This window comes from Alexandromys fortis, unplaced genomic scaffold, assembly GCF_014885135.2.
Source record: "Alexandromys fortis isolate MF-2015 unplaced genomic scaffold, M_Fortis_MF-2015_v1.1 scaffold_37, whole genome shotgun sequence".
In the NCBI taxonomy this organism is placed as follows: Eukaryota; Metazoa; Chordata; class Mammalia; order Rodentia; family Cricetidae; genus Alexandromys; species Alexandromys fortis.
This window is the reverse complement of record NW_026067914.1, coordinates 3,962,124-3,975,211: the sequence shown is the minus strand read 5'-3', so window position 1 is coordinate 3,975,211 and position 13,088 is coordinate 3,962,124. Positions and strand designations below refer to the sequence as shown.

Genomic DNA, 13,088 nt, shown 5'->3' with positions numbered 1-13,088 from the left:
AAAGTGTTGGAAACTGGAGGTGAAGAAGGAAGGGCAGAACATGTGGGGAGTGAGGAAGGGGATATAGGTACGGATACTTGAAAAAGTCCTAAAGAAACCTTTCATAAGCTTACTTAAGAATGTGTGGGTGGAGAGGGAGAGAGAGAGAGAATACACATATATGTATCTGGCTTTACATTTGCATTACTACTAGTTCAGAAGGCCATTTCAAGGGGGTCTTTGAAGAAAAGGCCTCCAAGGACTACTCTGATGCTCAAGGTTCATTTGGCCACTTCCAAGTTTGTGGTTAAAAAAAAAAAAAAAAACAGAAAACAAAACCGAGCAGGGGCAGTGGTGGCGCAAGCCTTTAATCCCAGCACTCGGGAGGCAGAGGCTGGTGGATCTCTGTGAGTTTGAGGCCAGCCTAGTCTACAAGAGCTAGTTCCAGGACAGGCTCCAAAGCCACAGAGAAACCCTGTCTCGAAAAATCCAAAAAAACAAACAAACAAACAAACAAAAAAACCATAAGACAACATTAGCTGCAAGGTGTTGGCACACACATCTGATCCCAGGACTCAGCAGGCAGAAGCAAGCAGATCTCTGAGTTCAAGGCCAGTCTGATCTACAAAATGAGTTCATGGACAACCAGGACTGTGCAGAGAAACCCTGTCTCAAAACACAAAAACAAAAAAACAAAAAAAAGTCTCTGAGAGGAAAATGCCATTGACTGCAGAGATTTCAAGTCACATTCTGGTTTGCAGCTCACAGAGTTCCTTCCGCGCTGGAGCACCGGCTCCCACATAAAAGCTTCTGGCAGTTGTTCTCAGCTGGGGTGACTGAGTGTTATGTGACGGTGTCAGGGAAACAATGGCTGACTGTTATTACTCGGGTTGTGCTAGCAGCACCTAGTGAGTGAAGACCTGGATGCTGTAAACGTGGGAAGACAGAATTACCTGGAGCTGGGAGTGGGGCTCACTGGTAGAGCACCTGCCTAGTATGTGAATGACCTCAGAACCACAAAAGAAAAACAATTATCTTGCCCAGTGGTTCTCAACCTTCCTAATGCTGCAAAGCTTTAATATAGTTCTTCGTGCTGTGGTGACCCCAACCAAAACATTTTATTGCTACATTATATCATAATGTAAATATTTGTTTTCCAATGGTCTTAGGAGAGCCCTGTGAAAGGGTGGGTCATTTGATCCCCCAAAAGGTCCTAGCCCACAGGTTGAGAATTGCTGATCTAGCCTGTCAATAGTGCAGAGTTTAAAAATTCTAGCTTAAGTTTTTCTCCATTATTTAACAAAGTCAGATATCTAAAATTATATCATATTGATCATACTTATTTAGTTAGGGGGCTTTACCCCAGCCCCCTGGCATCCATTTTTGGAATGTTGGGCAGAAAGTTCCATTTCAAAGCTACCTCCCCTGGGAGTTGCCTCAGTCCAAACTCCACCTCCGAGAAAGCATGCCAAATGGTGGTCAAGACCACGCCCACAGGCTATTTAAACTGCCCCCCCACCACCCTGAAAATAAACACATGGTCTCCCCTTTTCCCTCTTTCCCTCTCTGTGTTTTCCTGGGGGCCACCTGGGAGTGCTGGCAGCCATTAAACATGGGCATCTTCTAATCAGGTCTGATTTGGTCTGATTGGGATTATGTGTGTCGGCAGAGAGGTTTGGTCAGTTAAGAAAAAATACTTAACAATACTATGTATTTAATGACTGGGAGCCATCACCATAGGCACGCGCACACACACACACACACACACACACACACACACACAAAGACAATAAACAAAGCATTAGGAAACAAGAATAGATACCTTTTCCCAGTGTAGATTCAGTACTTCTGGTGCAGGGAAATCCTGCTCTATATTTTCCACAATGGTCTGCACTGTTAACAGTTGCTCGTCGAGCTTCTGAAGCTTGGCAGTAAGATGTTCTAACTTCTGAGCAGCTCGGTGTGGAATGGGACAAGCAGCAGGGACATCCTGTAGCAGGGTCCAAAGCAGAGATTGTTCTCCAGAGTCCAATTTCGAGCTCTGTTCCTTGAACTGGAAGTTTGGTTCTAGCAGATCTAACATTAATCAAAGAAAAACCAGCATTAATCTTACTTAAGGGAAAAGAAGATAAGGATAATCTCATTTAGGCCATTAGTTTCCAAATCTCTTATTAGTTAAGAAACTTACAAACTTATTTCACTTTCTGGACTGCGAGATGTAAGCCTGTAGTGGATTATAGATCTAAACAATGTAGCACACATGGCTTTGCACACATAACAATCCCTTCGTACAAATAACTACTGAAAACCAACAGCATTACACAGTAAAAGCTAATTCAGTGTTGGCTACCATGCAGAATGTGAGCCAAGCAGAAAACATTCGAAGACCAACACATTGCTTCTCTTCTAGCTGGCTGCCTCTTCCCTGGTCCCCAGCTCAGGAAACACCACTATTCACCATGTTCCCCAAGTCACAGGCCTAAGAATAAGCGAGGGTTGCTCTCCTTCATAGTCCAAAGTGACATCAAGTATTGGCTCTCCCTCCTCCACGGCTCCATCGCTACACTGCTTTATTGGTGTGCTCAGAACACAGACCTCAAATAACATCCTACTTTTCTCCTGTGTAGTCTATCTTCCACAATGCCTAACTGGACAAATTAAAAACACAAATTTGATATTGTTACTTTCCCCCGCAAAACCTTTCCATGTGTCTCTAACGCCTAACCTTAATGGTCTAAATGTCTCAGTATGTCTAACAATGGCACAGCCTTCCCTCCACCACCAAAGCTTCAGCTCTTGCTCCTGCTTTCAACAAATCCCAACTTCCCAAACCCAGCAGGTGCCACAAAACTGCACTCCTGCAGTCAAGCCTCAGTCTAGTCCACTTTCTCCCTTCATCTGAGCCCCTTTAACAACCACTGTTGGTGTCTCTGCCCTCAAGACACCAACCTCAAGGAGATTAGATGCTGTCCTGCTCAGTCACCCAGCCCGCGCAGCACTTCCAACCTGAATCTAATAATCCTGATTCCAGTCTTCCTTTCCCCACAGTCACTGCCCACAGGCTGACAACCTGCAGGTACTTTTTCCACTCCTAGTATCTGGTCCCTACATGTTTATGGAATGAGAAATCCATCAAAAACAGCTTATTTTGCCTACTGTACTTAGCTCATAGGAATTTTATGAAGGTCAAGTTATACAACAAAGTCTCTGAAAGATGAGAGTTTGAGAGTTTCTGGTCCTAGTCCTGGCTAGCCTTCACAGGAGAAGATGGTATCAGTGCTGACACTGTCTCACCCTGTCTCAGTTTACTCTCACATTTCTCCATCAGCTGACTACTGGTCCTGTTTCTCAGCAGCCTGAAGTGTCTCCTTGAATCACCCTCAGGGAAGATCTGGTGTACAATGATGTGGGATTCCCCTATGTATGCTGTGAATGTGTTTGGTTAATGAATAAAGAAGCTGCTTAGGCCTATCCCAGGGCAGAATTCAATAAGGTGGGAATTCCAAGCAGAGATAGAGGAGAAAGTAAGAGAGGAAGCAGGCTGTCATATGCTCATACATATACACAAGCATGAACAATTAGTTAAAAAAAGAGGTCATAAATTTGCAAAGAAGGGTATATAAGAGTATTTGGAAGGAAAAAAGGGATAGGAAGAAAAATCATATAATTATATCTCAAAAGCAAAGTAAACAAACACCCCGAGTTATTAGTTGGCTACCATGCCCATGCATTTACTAGGTGCTATTACAAATTTCCTGCACATACACTTTCATCTGTGTGTGACGGGCAGGACGAGTGTGTGTGCCACCATGTGAGTGTGGAGGTCAGAGGACAATTTCAGGGAGCTGGGACTGAATTTGGGCTATCAGGCGTAAGAGTGAAAGTGCTTTCCCTGGCCGAGTTTCCCTTCTTTTAAACATCAGAATGCTAAAGGGCTCAGACAAGATGCTTATTTCCACCTTATTACCTGGGGAAACACGTGCACAAGAGATATGGTCTTCTTGCAAACTACCGTGGGTCCCAGACTTACAGCCGCGGTTGTACCTCATTTACATACCTTATCCCTTTCTCTTTCAAGTGCCTTAGAAATGACCAAGGAGCAACACTTCTAACGTCACAGGAATCGAGGGAGGGGCCGTGCAGTACACGCTGGCCGTTTACCTCTGTCCTGCTGCCTGTCTGACGGGATCACTGAGAGAATCCCCGGCTCCTTCACGTCCACAACATTTGCTTTCAAGTTTTTCCCATCCAGAGAAGATGCAGTCCCTTTTGCGGGTTCAGAAATTAAAGCTCGATTAGAACATAAAAGACAGACAAACACTGATCGTAAATTTCCAGTCCAACGTCAGCACAAGCATTGGGTCTGGGGTCTAGGAGATTTGGGTGACGTAACAGGGCTAATACATCTTAGTGTGGGAAAATACCTTGACTCTCGAAAGCATGAGGGGGGACAGCGTTGACAACTGAAGCTGCCATACAATGCAGCTCTGCAGACAATGGGCCCTCTGGAGGATGGCTCTGTGGCTGGATAACATTGTCATCTGAAGGCTCTTCACTGGCAGGTAATCCCAAAAGGTCCTCAGCTCCAATGTCAATCACATCTATGTACGTGTGTCTAGCCTGAGTTAAACACATAGTAACATTTATTTTTAATTGTAGATGACTACCAAACGGGTGGTGATGTTAGTGTGTCATCCTTCTTACCACTAACAAGCAAGCATCTGCATGCCTAACTTGCAGAAAGCAGCAATATGTTTGAGCTTTTCTAGTTGGAGCAGTATAGGGCATAACACTTCAGACACTTCTGGCCCTTCTTTCAGAGCTGTGCACATCTTTATACTCATTTTGTCTACAAAATGGGGTATTGTATGGATGGCCACAGTAAGTGTGAGACAAGGTTATTGTTAAAATTCAATGCAGACACCAAGGCTATTACCAAGTGAGGTGGGGAAGGAGACAAAGGCTTCTCTGGTATTCCCGTGGGAAGTCTGACATTCAGACAGACATCTGGAATCAAGAGTTGAGGAACATTCAAAGGTTCATGGCCTGGAAATTAAAGAAAGAAAATTAAAGATGTTAAATATGTCTATAGTCATTAACTTTCTAAGAACAAGATTACAGCAAAACAATATAAAATGTGTATTTCTTATACATGTTTCCTAGGTATAAATATAAAATCCAACCAATTCTAGTCTAAGAGTTGATTTTCTATAAGGAAATTTATAATCAAAGACAAAGGAGTACTCTTCTTTTATGAAAATACATACATGGAAAATAAGGTATCTAAATTTTATAAAAAAGGTTATAATTTCTTAATTCTATCTTAAATATTTATTTAATATTTAATAATATTAAATAATATTAAATTATTTTACTTAAGAGAAATATACATATCAGCTACATTTTAAAAACTTTCAATAGTTAAATCATGCTTATTCTTAACATTCTTATTCTTAAAATGGATTTAGGCTAATCACAGGCTCACTGCTAACTTTTATAGTTTCAACTGTTCGGGGCTGGAGAGATGGCTTAGCAGGTAAGAGCGAACACTGACTGTTAATCCAGGAGTCAATTCCCAGCACCCACATGGTAGCTCACAACTGTCTGTAACTCCAGTTTCAGGGGATCTGACACCCTCATACAGACATACATGCAGGCAAAAGACCAATGCACATAAAATAAGAATAAAATCATTTTTTAAAGTTATAAATAAATAAATCATTCTAACAGCTGAATTTCATTAGTTATTTTCCTCTTATTCAACAGTAAACAGAGGTTCTCCACTACAGAGGTAAGCTGACAGTTGAACCCTGCTTTTGTTCTAGGACTCAAATCTACTTTTCTAGCATTTTATTTTTAATAAAATATTACTTGGCAATTCATATGTAAATAAAATACAATTCATGACATATCAACTTTACTGAAAAACTGCTAATAAAGCTTGAATCTTAAATCACAGGTTAGCTTTAAGATCTGAGGGAAAAAAAAACAAAACCATTTAAATTGTCACCCTATCTCTATGAAGCCACTTGCTTGGGGAAACTGTTTTCTAAGGGAGTAACTTTGGCTTTCGCACTATGCAGACATAGCTTTAATAAGTCAAACTTAATCTCAGAGAACAAAGAACTCACACCTGAGGTAGCAGAAACGACTTGTTGATTTTTACCACTATCAGAACCAACTTCTTGGGAAGTACCTTCCTTATCTTGTAGTAAATTCAAATATATGAGGGAAAAAGAAAAAAGAAAAATAATTTCACAAACACAGGAAAATTAAATATATAAAAACAGATAGTTAGTGTATGGAAAAGGTGGTGGTGAAAATAGATTGCCAGCTTAATTAATATAGTATGACCCTGGCTTAATTTTCCCCAACTCAAAGAAAAGAAGGGAGAAGAAAAAACCCTAAAAACTATCTAACACATTAACACATCAATGTACTCAACAACAGAAGCTGGTTAAATATTCCTTTGCGCAACTGCAAAAGGAATATGCTTATAAAATACTCATGCAATAGAAGGAAATGTTTAAAGTAAATAGAAAGGAAAGGAAATGAAAAAGACATAAATAAACCTGAAAATAAGCTAGCTGGCAATTTTCAGATATAAGGTGAAAATAACATTTTACATGACAAAAAAAGGTATTCCATGTCATCCAATTTCCTCAGACTTAAACAACTAAGTAACAACATATTAAGAATTATTATATATTTTAAATACCACTTCACTAGTATCTATTTTATTAGTATGCACAAACTATGCAATAATATTGAACACACGTGTGTCACCTTCCACAATGCTGCAAATGTACTGTGATGTAAACATAGCACAAAGGAACACCATGCTAAGATGCTCTATGAGTGTCTAAAGGTAGCTGGGAATGGGACATGATAGTTAAATTCTCAGGGAAAAGCTAGGAATATGGGAATACCCAGGGACCAGGAGTTCAGATACTATGAAAGGACACTTTTGCTCTGCTCTGCACCTAGCTATATGAAATGTATGATTTCATATTTGACATGGCTTGCTATATTATTATATCAACGAGTACTTAAGCATTTTATAAGGAGACCAAGTCCGAGGTGTAATAAATATTTGGAAAGGTTCTGCACACTTCTGCCTATGGACAAGCCACTTGCCCTCTCAGCCTAGCCACAGACTAATCTTATTCTCATGCCAACTTCACTAGCCAGAGCCCCAAGCCTCTCACCCTAGGTCCACATGACCAGTGAAGGAAACTCCTGACCTAGGGTGTCTAATCTGAACATTCTTTATACTCACTTGAGCTCTTTAACAGGCTTGCAATATCTATTTTATGAAAATATCTATTTTATGTTTTACTTAAATTGTAAGTTCAGGTTATCATAATGCTATTTCAGGTTATCATAAATGCTATTTATAATTTTTCCAAGAAAATTAAGGAGAATAACTTGGGATAAGTAACTAATATTACATAATTTAAAATTCCCTTTAAATTACTGCCTTAAAGAAAATGTATAAATATCTACCAAAGTTTAAAAGACATTATTTTTTAATCACGTGTATGTGTGACTATGTATGTTGGCTAAGTAGAGATACCCACAGAGGCCAGAAGACTACATCAGATCCTCTGCAGCTGGAATTACAGTCACTTGTGAACTTCCCAACACAGATGCTAGAAACTGAAGTCAGTCTGGAAGATATCAAGTGCTCTTAACCACTAAGCTAGGTCTCCTGCTATACATGAACTTTTCAAACATTTAAAGTATTTACCTGGGTCTGTGTTTGTACTTGCATCCTGACTTCCCACAACTTTCTTCCGTACAGAGGCCATGAAATGCAGTCCAGCTGAAGTATGAACATCATCTTCTAACATTTCTTAAATGTAACAAAATACTGAAAGCAATCACTGAGAGCCAGCATATTATTGGAAGCACAGTAATCGGAGGTGTGTGTTGGGATGATATCAAAGTACATTTTCTACATGTGGTGCTGTATAACTACATCTTAGAGACACAGTCCGAACCCACACTTGGAGAGGACACAGTGGTCGGGCCCAGAAGCCTAGAGCCTTCTCCTCTAGTTAATGAAGATCCAGTGAAAGCAATGTGATCAGATGGCTACTGGAAAAACCCACCCCACCAGAGTAAGGCAGAGTTGAACGAATAAAACCAGAAACAATCAGATAAGGCTTCTGCAGCCTTGTTACAAGGGAGGTAAGAAAGGCTGAGACTGGCTGGCTGAGTAGGAAGGAAAAGTAAAAGGTAGAATTTGGGGGTTGTCATTTGGTTGGTATTAATATAAATGGAGACAGAGAACATAGCAAGGGGAAAAAAAGCAGTTGGGCAGGAAAAGAAAATGAAATCTGACTTCACGAGTTACAAGTGGTCTTTCCCCGAGCAGAGAAGCTTGGCAGAAGTAGAATCCAAGTACCAAGTATATTATGGCAGGCCGAGTTAGACTGAGATTCTACAAGGAGATGGCCTACAAAGACTAGATGGAATAAGAGAATAATACTGGGCAGTGGTGGCACACACCTTTAATCCCAGCACTTGGGAGGCAAAGGCAGGTGGATCTCTGTGAGTTCGAGGCCAGCCTGGTCTACAACAGCTAGCTCCGGGACAGGTTCCAAAGCTACAGACAAACCCTGTCTAGGAAAAAGAGAGAGACAGACAGAGACAGAGACTAACAATTACACATAATAAATTAGGTATAATAATATAGACATAAAACAATTGAGTATATAAACACGTAGTTGGTTATTAGTTGCTCTTAGTTTCAGGCAGTTCTCAACTTAGAAGTTCTTAAATAAGAGTGGGCTTTTCTTTTTCTTTTTCTTACAAGAGCTGCTTTGCTGGGGAGGGGGGCATGCCTATAATCCCAGCACTTGGGAGACAGAGGCAGAGGCAAGTAGATTACTTATTTCGAGGCCAGCCTAGTCTACAGAGCCAGTTCCAGGACAGTCCGCCTCAAAAAACAAAAAAACAAAAGCAAGCAAAACAAGGGGGGAAAAAAGAATCCTGTGGTCATGGTGTCTCTTCACAGCAAACAGAACACTGACTAAGATAGTAACTTAGTCTGTTTTATATTACATTTATTCCTTCCCTCTCCCACCCCAAAAAAGTTTCTCTGTGTAGCTCTGGCTGTTTTGGATCTTGATTTATAGACCAGGCTGGCCTCTAACTCGGAGATCCACCTGCCTTTGCCTCCTAAGTGCTGGAATTAAAGGTGTGTGCTACCACCACCCAGCCTTATTATGTTTATTTCTAAAAAGCTGACTTAACATTAAACTTAGACATTACATAATCATGTATATACATACCGAAAGGAATGTCAAATTTTTCCAAAGGCTGAGAATCACCATGTCCTAGTTGTTCCTAAACAGAGCCAAACAATGTATTAATAACTCAAAGGCATTTATTATTTTGGAAAAAAGTCCATCTAAGAGCTATAAAAATTGAATTCAAAGTTACAGATTTAATTTCCATTATTTTAGGCCTAACTGTTTACTCTGTCAAAACAAGTGTCTAAGAGTTCATAAAATCCATTTGTCAAGTAATAAAACAGTATTATCAATTTAATACCAACTTACTAATTACCATGTACAGGTCTCCACAGCAGAGCAGACTTGACACCCAAACTGTACCTCTATCCTACTAAACTCTTCAATAGACTCGAAAGATATTTAGTATCTGTGTCCATGGTCATGAGGACTCGATGAAAAAGCAAGGCTTTAAAACATACATGATTGAAATTATATCTCTTTAATGTTTTTTTTCCAAATTCAGAATGAATGCTTAAAGAGAATTGACTTATAAAATAGGTCATATAGCAAATGTACCTGGATAAGCCTGGAGGCTTCTCAGCCTCCAAGAGAAATGATAACATCATACATCATGAGCACAAAACAGAGGAAAACCCAGAGTGACTTCTACACAGCAGTCACCAGGCAGATCACAGACCAAAACCCAGAGTGACTTCTACACAGCAGTCACCAGGCAGATCACAGACCAAAACCCAGAGTGGCTTTTTAAAAAAGATTTATTGTGTATACAGTGTTCTGCCTGCACACCAGAAGAGGGTACCAGATATCATTTATAGATGGTTGTAAGCCACCATGTGGTTGCTGGGAACTAAACTCAGGACCTTTGGAGGTACAGTCAGTGCTCTTAACCTCTGAGCCATCTCTCCAGCCCCCACCCCCAGAGTGACTTCTACACAGCGTCACCAGGCAGATGTGCTAAGCTGCCGTTTTCAGTTTGCTGTCCAGTTGTTTCTCATGTTCACACTGAGTGTGTCTGTGTGTGGAGGGAATCAGTAGAGCTCAGGTGTATAATGATGGCCAGACCCTTCAAACCACAGCCAGAACCTTCCAGCAACCAGGCTATACAGCCACAAAGAAATACCAAAGAATTCCATGCAAGTTAGGGATGGATTACTGCAGCTGCTCTGTACCTTGGGCTCCGTGATGACTTCAGAGCCCTTACTAATGAGGGACTCCTCTGGTCGGAAACTAACACTTGGTTTTCCTCTCGGCTTCTGAGTTCTTCCTTCCCGTAGCTCTCTTTCAGCTCGTCTGTTCCGCCTGACGGAGACAACAGCACAGAACATGGTTTCCCTCACAGTAACTTCAGGTTCTCATTTGTGTCTTTACACTTGAAAACAACTGCTGAAAATCCATCTCACTAAGGCTTAACTAAACTAGCGAGACACTCCGCGGGAATACACGGTCACGGGTGACCCTGAGTTGAGCACTCTGACTTGGTCACTAACATGTGGAAACAGGTGTACACCTCTGGAGCAACTTTCAAACCCTCTCTCTTGCATGGTAGAAGCTGGTGGCGAAAGCCCTATGGAAACCTCCTCTAAGCTCCTTGAGGAGGCTAAGTAAAAACCTCAGCAAGGAGAGCTCAGCACTGGAAGAACCAGCACTGGTAAATTTGAACACGTGTTCTGTACTTATAACATACTAATCAACACGTCTTCAACACCCGCTGCAGGTCCAAGGCTGTCATGGGCTCTCGTCAGTTCAACTTGGGAAGCACTCTCCTACCATCACCGACTCTCCTGCACCTTCTAACACTTTGGGGGATACATGGTGAAGCGAGGAAAGATAAATATTGATTCAAAGAGCTAACTGTTCACGGAATTGTACTTGATCCCAAAAATTAGTACTACAGAACATACCTGTTCATGCTGTCACAGAAACATGGAGAAAAGCGCTCCACCCCATGAAAAGAAAGAAAGAAAAATGGAGAGGGGGGAAATCTTCCCTCACCGCGAGATTAGCTGACACTACAAACTACATTCCTGTGAAGGAACGAAAGCGGGACCATTGTTAGGATCCAGGCATACAACACATCAGGTAACGTTTCATGCAGAACTCGCCTCTTCTTTCCTTGTGTTATTTTAGATGGTTCCATGTTGACCTTTAGAAGCTGAAGATGCCCAGAATCACCTTGTTCAAACACATTATGTGCTAGTTTTTGCTGGCTCCTTTTAAATGCCATGAGGTTTTCAAGTGGGATAAGTTGCGGCTTCTTGTACTACAGAAAGAAAGCATAACAACTCAAATACACAATTATGTTGAAAAAAACAAAGAAAACATATGTTTAAATTAAACTAAGACACATAAGAGACAGAACACTGACTTGGACAGGAAGAATGAATATCCGCATTTTAGACAATTAGAGAGGGTCGTTAAGTTTCATATAGGTCTTTTTTACTTCCTCTCCTGGAGACTGGCTCAGGGCCTTGAGGATGCTGAGCCAGGGCTCGAAAGACCACTCAGCGGCATCCTTTGCCCTCGACTGAGCCATCTTGTTTCAGAAGTAAGGTCCCCCTCTTCTAAATTGCATTTCCATATAAAATATTCCTCCCTGTGAGGGAAATATATGTAGGGCTATATTATAAATATATAGTGACTGTAAATACAAGAGGCAGGATGAAGTGGCTTGGAGACTATAGATGGAGGGAGCATATCGGCATATGCTGATAGCCCTAACTTGAGGTAATAATAAAACTGTTCTCAGGGGCTGGAGAGATGGCTCAGTGGTTAAGAGCAATGGCTGCTCTTCCAGAGGTCCTGAGTTCAATTCCCAGCAACCACATGGTGGCTCCAAACCATCTGTAAAGAGAGAGATCTGGCGCCCTCCTCTGGCGTGTGAGTATAAATGGAGGCAGAAAGTTGTATACATAATAAATAAATCTTTTTTTTTTTTTAAAACTGTTCTCAAAAATCTTTAATGTCCTCTTCTGTTTATAGTATGTTCAGAACAGGAGGCGTGGCTGATACTTCCTCTATTGAATAACCCTTACTTTCTGTAGCAGTACCTGTGGTGGTAAAGTGAACCTGAGAACAAGTCACTCAATCGCTGCCCTAATACAAGTCAGAAGCTCAACCATCGTAAGGTCCTAAGTCAAAGACAGTGTCTTTGAAGAGGACTTGGTATGTTTATAAAGCTACTGTCTCATTGCTGGAAAGCTACTGAAAAACTGCCATGTGCTTAAAAACTTTTATCTGAAACTAATTTGAAGATGATGGTATCACAACTGCTAAGAACTTCAAGAACACCAAGTGCACTTACTACACACACTCTCTCACTCTCTCTGGTTAATTGTATTTTACTTATATCTTTTTTTTGTTGTTGTTGTTTATATTTCGAGACAGGGTTCCTCTGTAGCTTGAAGCCTGTCCTGGAACTAGCTCTTGTAGACCGGGCTGGCCGAACTCACAGAGATCCACCTGCCTCTGCCTCCCGAGTGCTGGGATTAAAGGCGTGTGCCACCACTATCCGGCTTATTTTATTTATATCTTATGTATGCAAAAATATACATAAAAGAGTGTAAATTCTGGTATTTATATAAAGAACCAAAAATATTTAAGATGTAAAATAATTTAAAACCTGAATTCTATGCTACTGTCTGTAACAGAAGAATTATTTTAAGAAATAGGCTGATAAAGCCGGGTGGTGGTAGCAAATGCTTTTAATTCCAGCACTTGGAAGGCAGAGGCAGGTGGATCTCTGTGAGTTCGAGGCCAGCTTGGTCTATAAAGCCAGTTCCAGGGTACCCAGGACTGTTACACAGAGAAACCCTGTCGCAATAAACAACAACAACAAAGAAGTAGGTA

The 13,088-nt window shown here is 41.0% G+C and overlaps 1 protein-coding gene across 9 annotated transcripts in view; it reads right to left on the bottom strand.

Annotated features, from left to right (window-relative positions):
- Positions 1-13,088, bottom strand: part of Cplane1 (ciliogenesis and planar polarity effector complex subunit 1) — an 88,490-nt gene that overhangs the window by 15,033 nt on the left and 60,369 nt on the right. For 7 of the 9 annotated variants that reach the window (XM_050138964.1, XM_050138965.1, XM_050138967.1 and 4 more), the window contains 9 exons: positions 11,345-11,502; positions 10,412-10,541; positions 9,279-9,333; positions 7,730-7,834; positions 6,113-6,184; positions 4,916-5,025; positions 4,404-4,599; positions 4,141-4,245; positions 1,802-2,055 (listed from right to left, as the gene is read on the bottom strand). In XM_050138964.1, the coding sequence (XP_049994921.1) occupies positions 1,802-2,055; positions 4,141-4,245; positions 4,404-4,599; positions 4,916-5,025; positions 6,113-6,184; positions 7,730-7,834; positions 9,279-9,333; positions 10,412-10,541; positions 11,345-11,502 (1,185 nt within the window). Of the gene's footprint in view, positions 1-1,801; positions 2,056-4,140; positions 4,246-4,403; positions 4,600-4,915; positions 5,026-6,110; positions 6,185-7,729; positions 7,835-9,278; positions 9,334-10,411; positions 10,542-11,344; positions 11,503-13,088 lie in introns of those variants that run through there. The other 2 variants (XM_050138966.1, XR_007591157.1) reach the window with 2 other exon arrangements.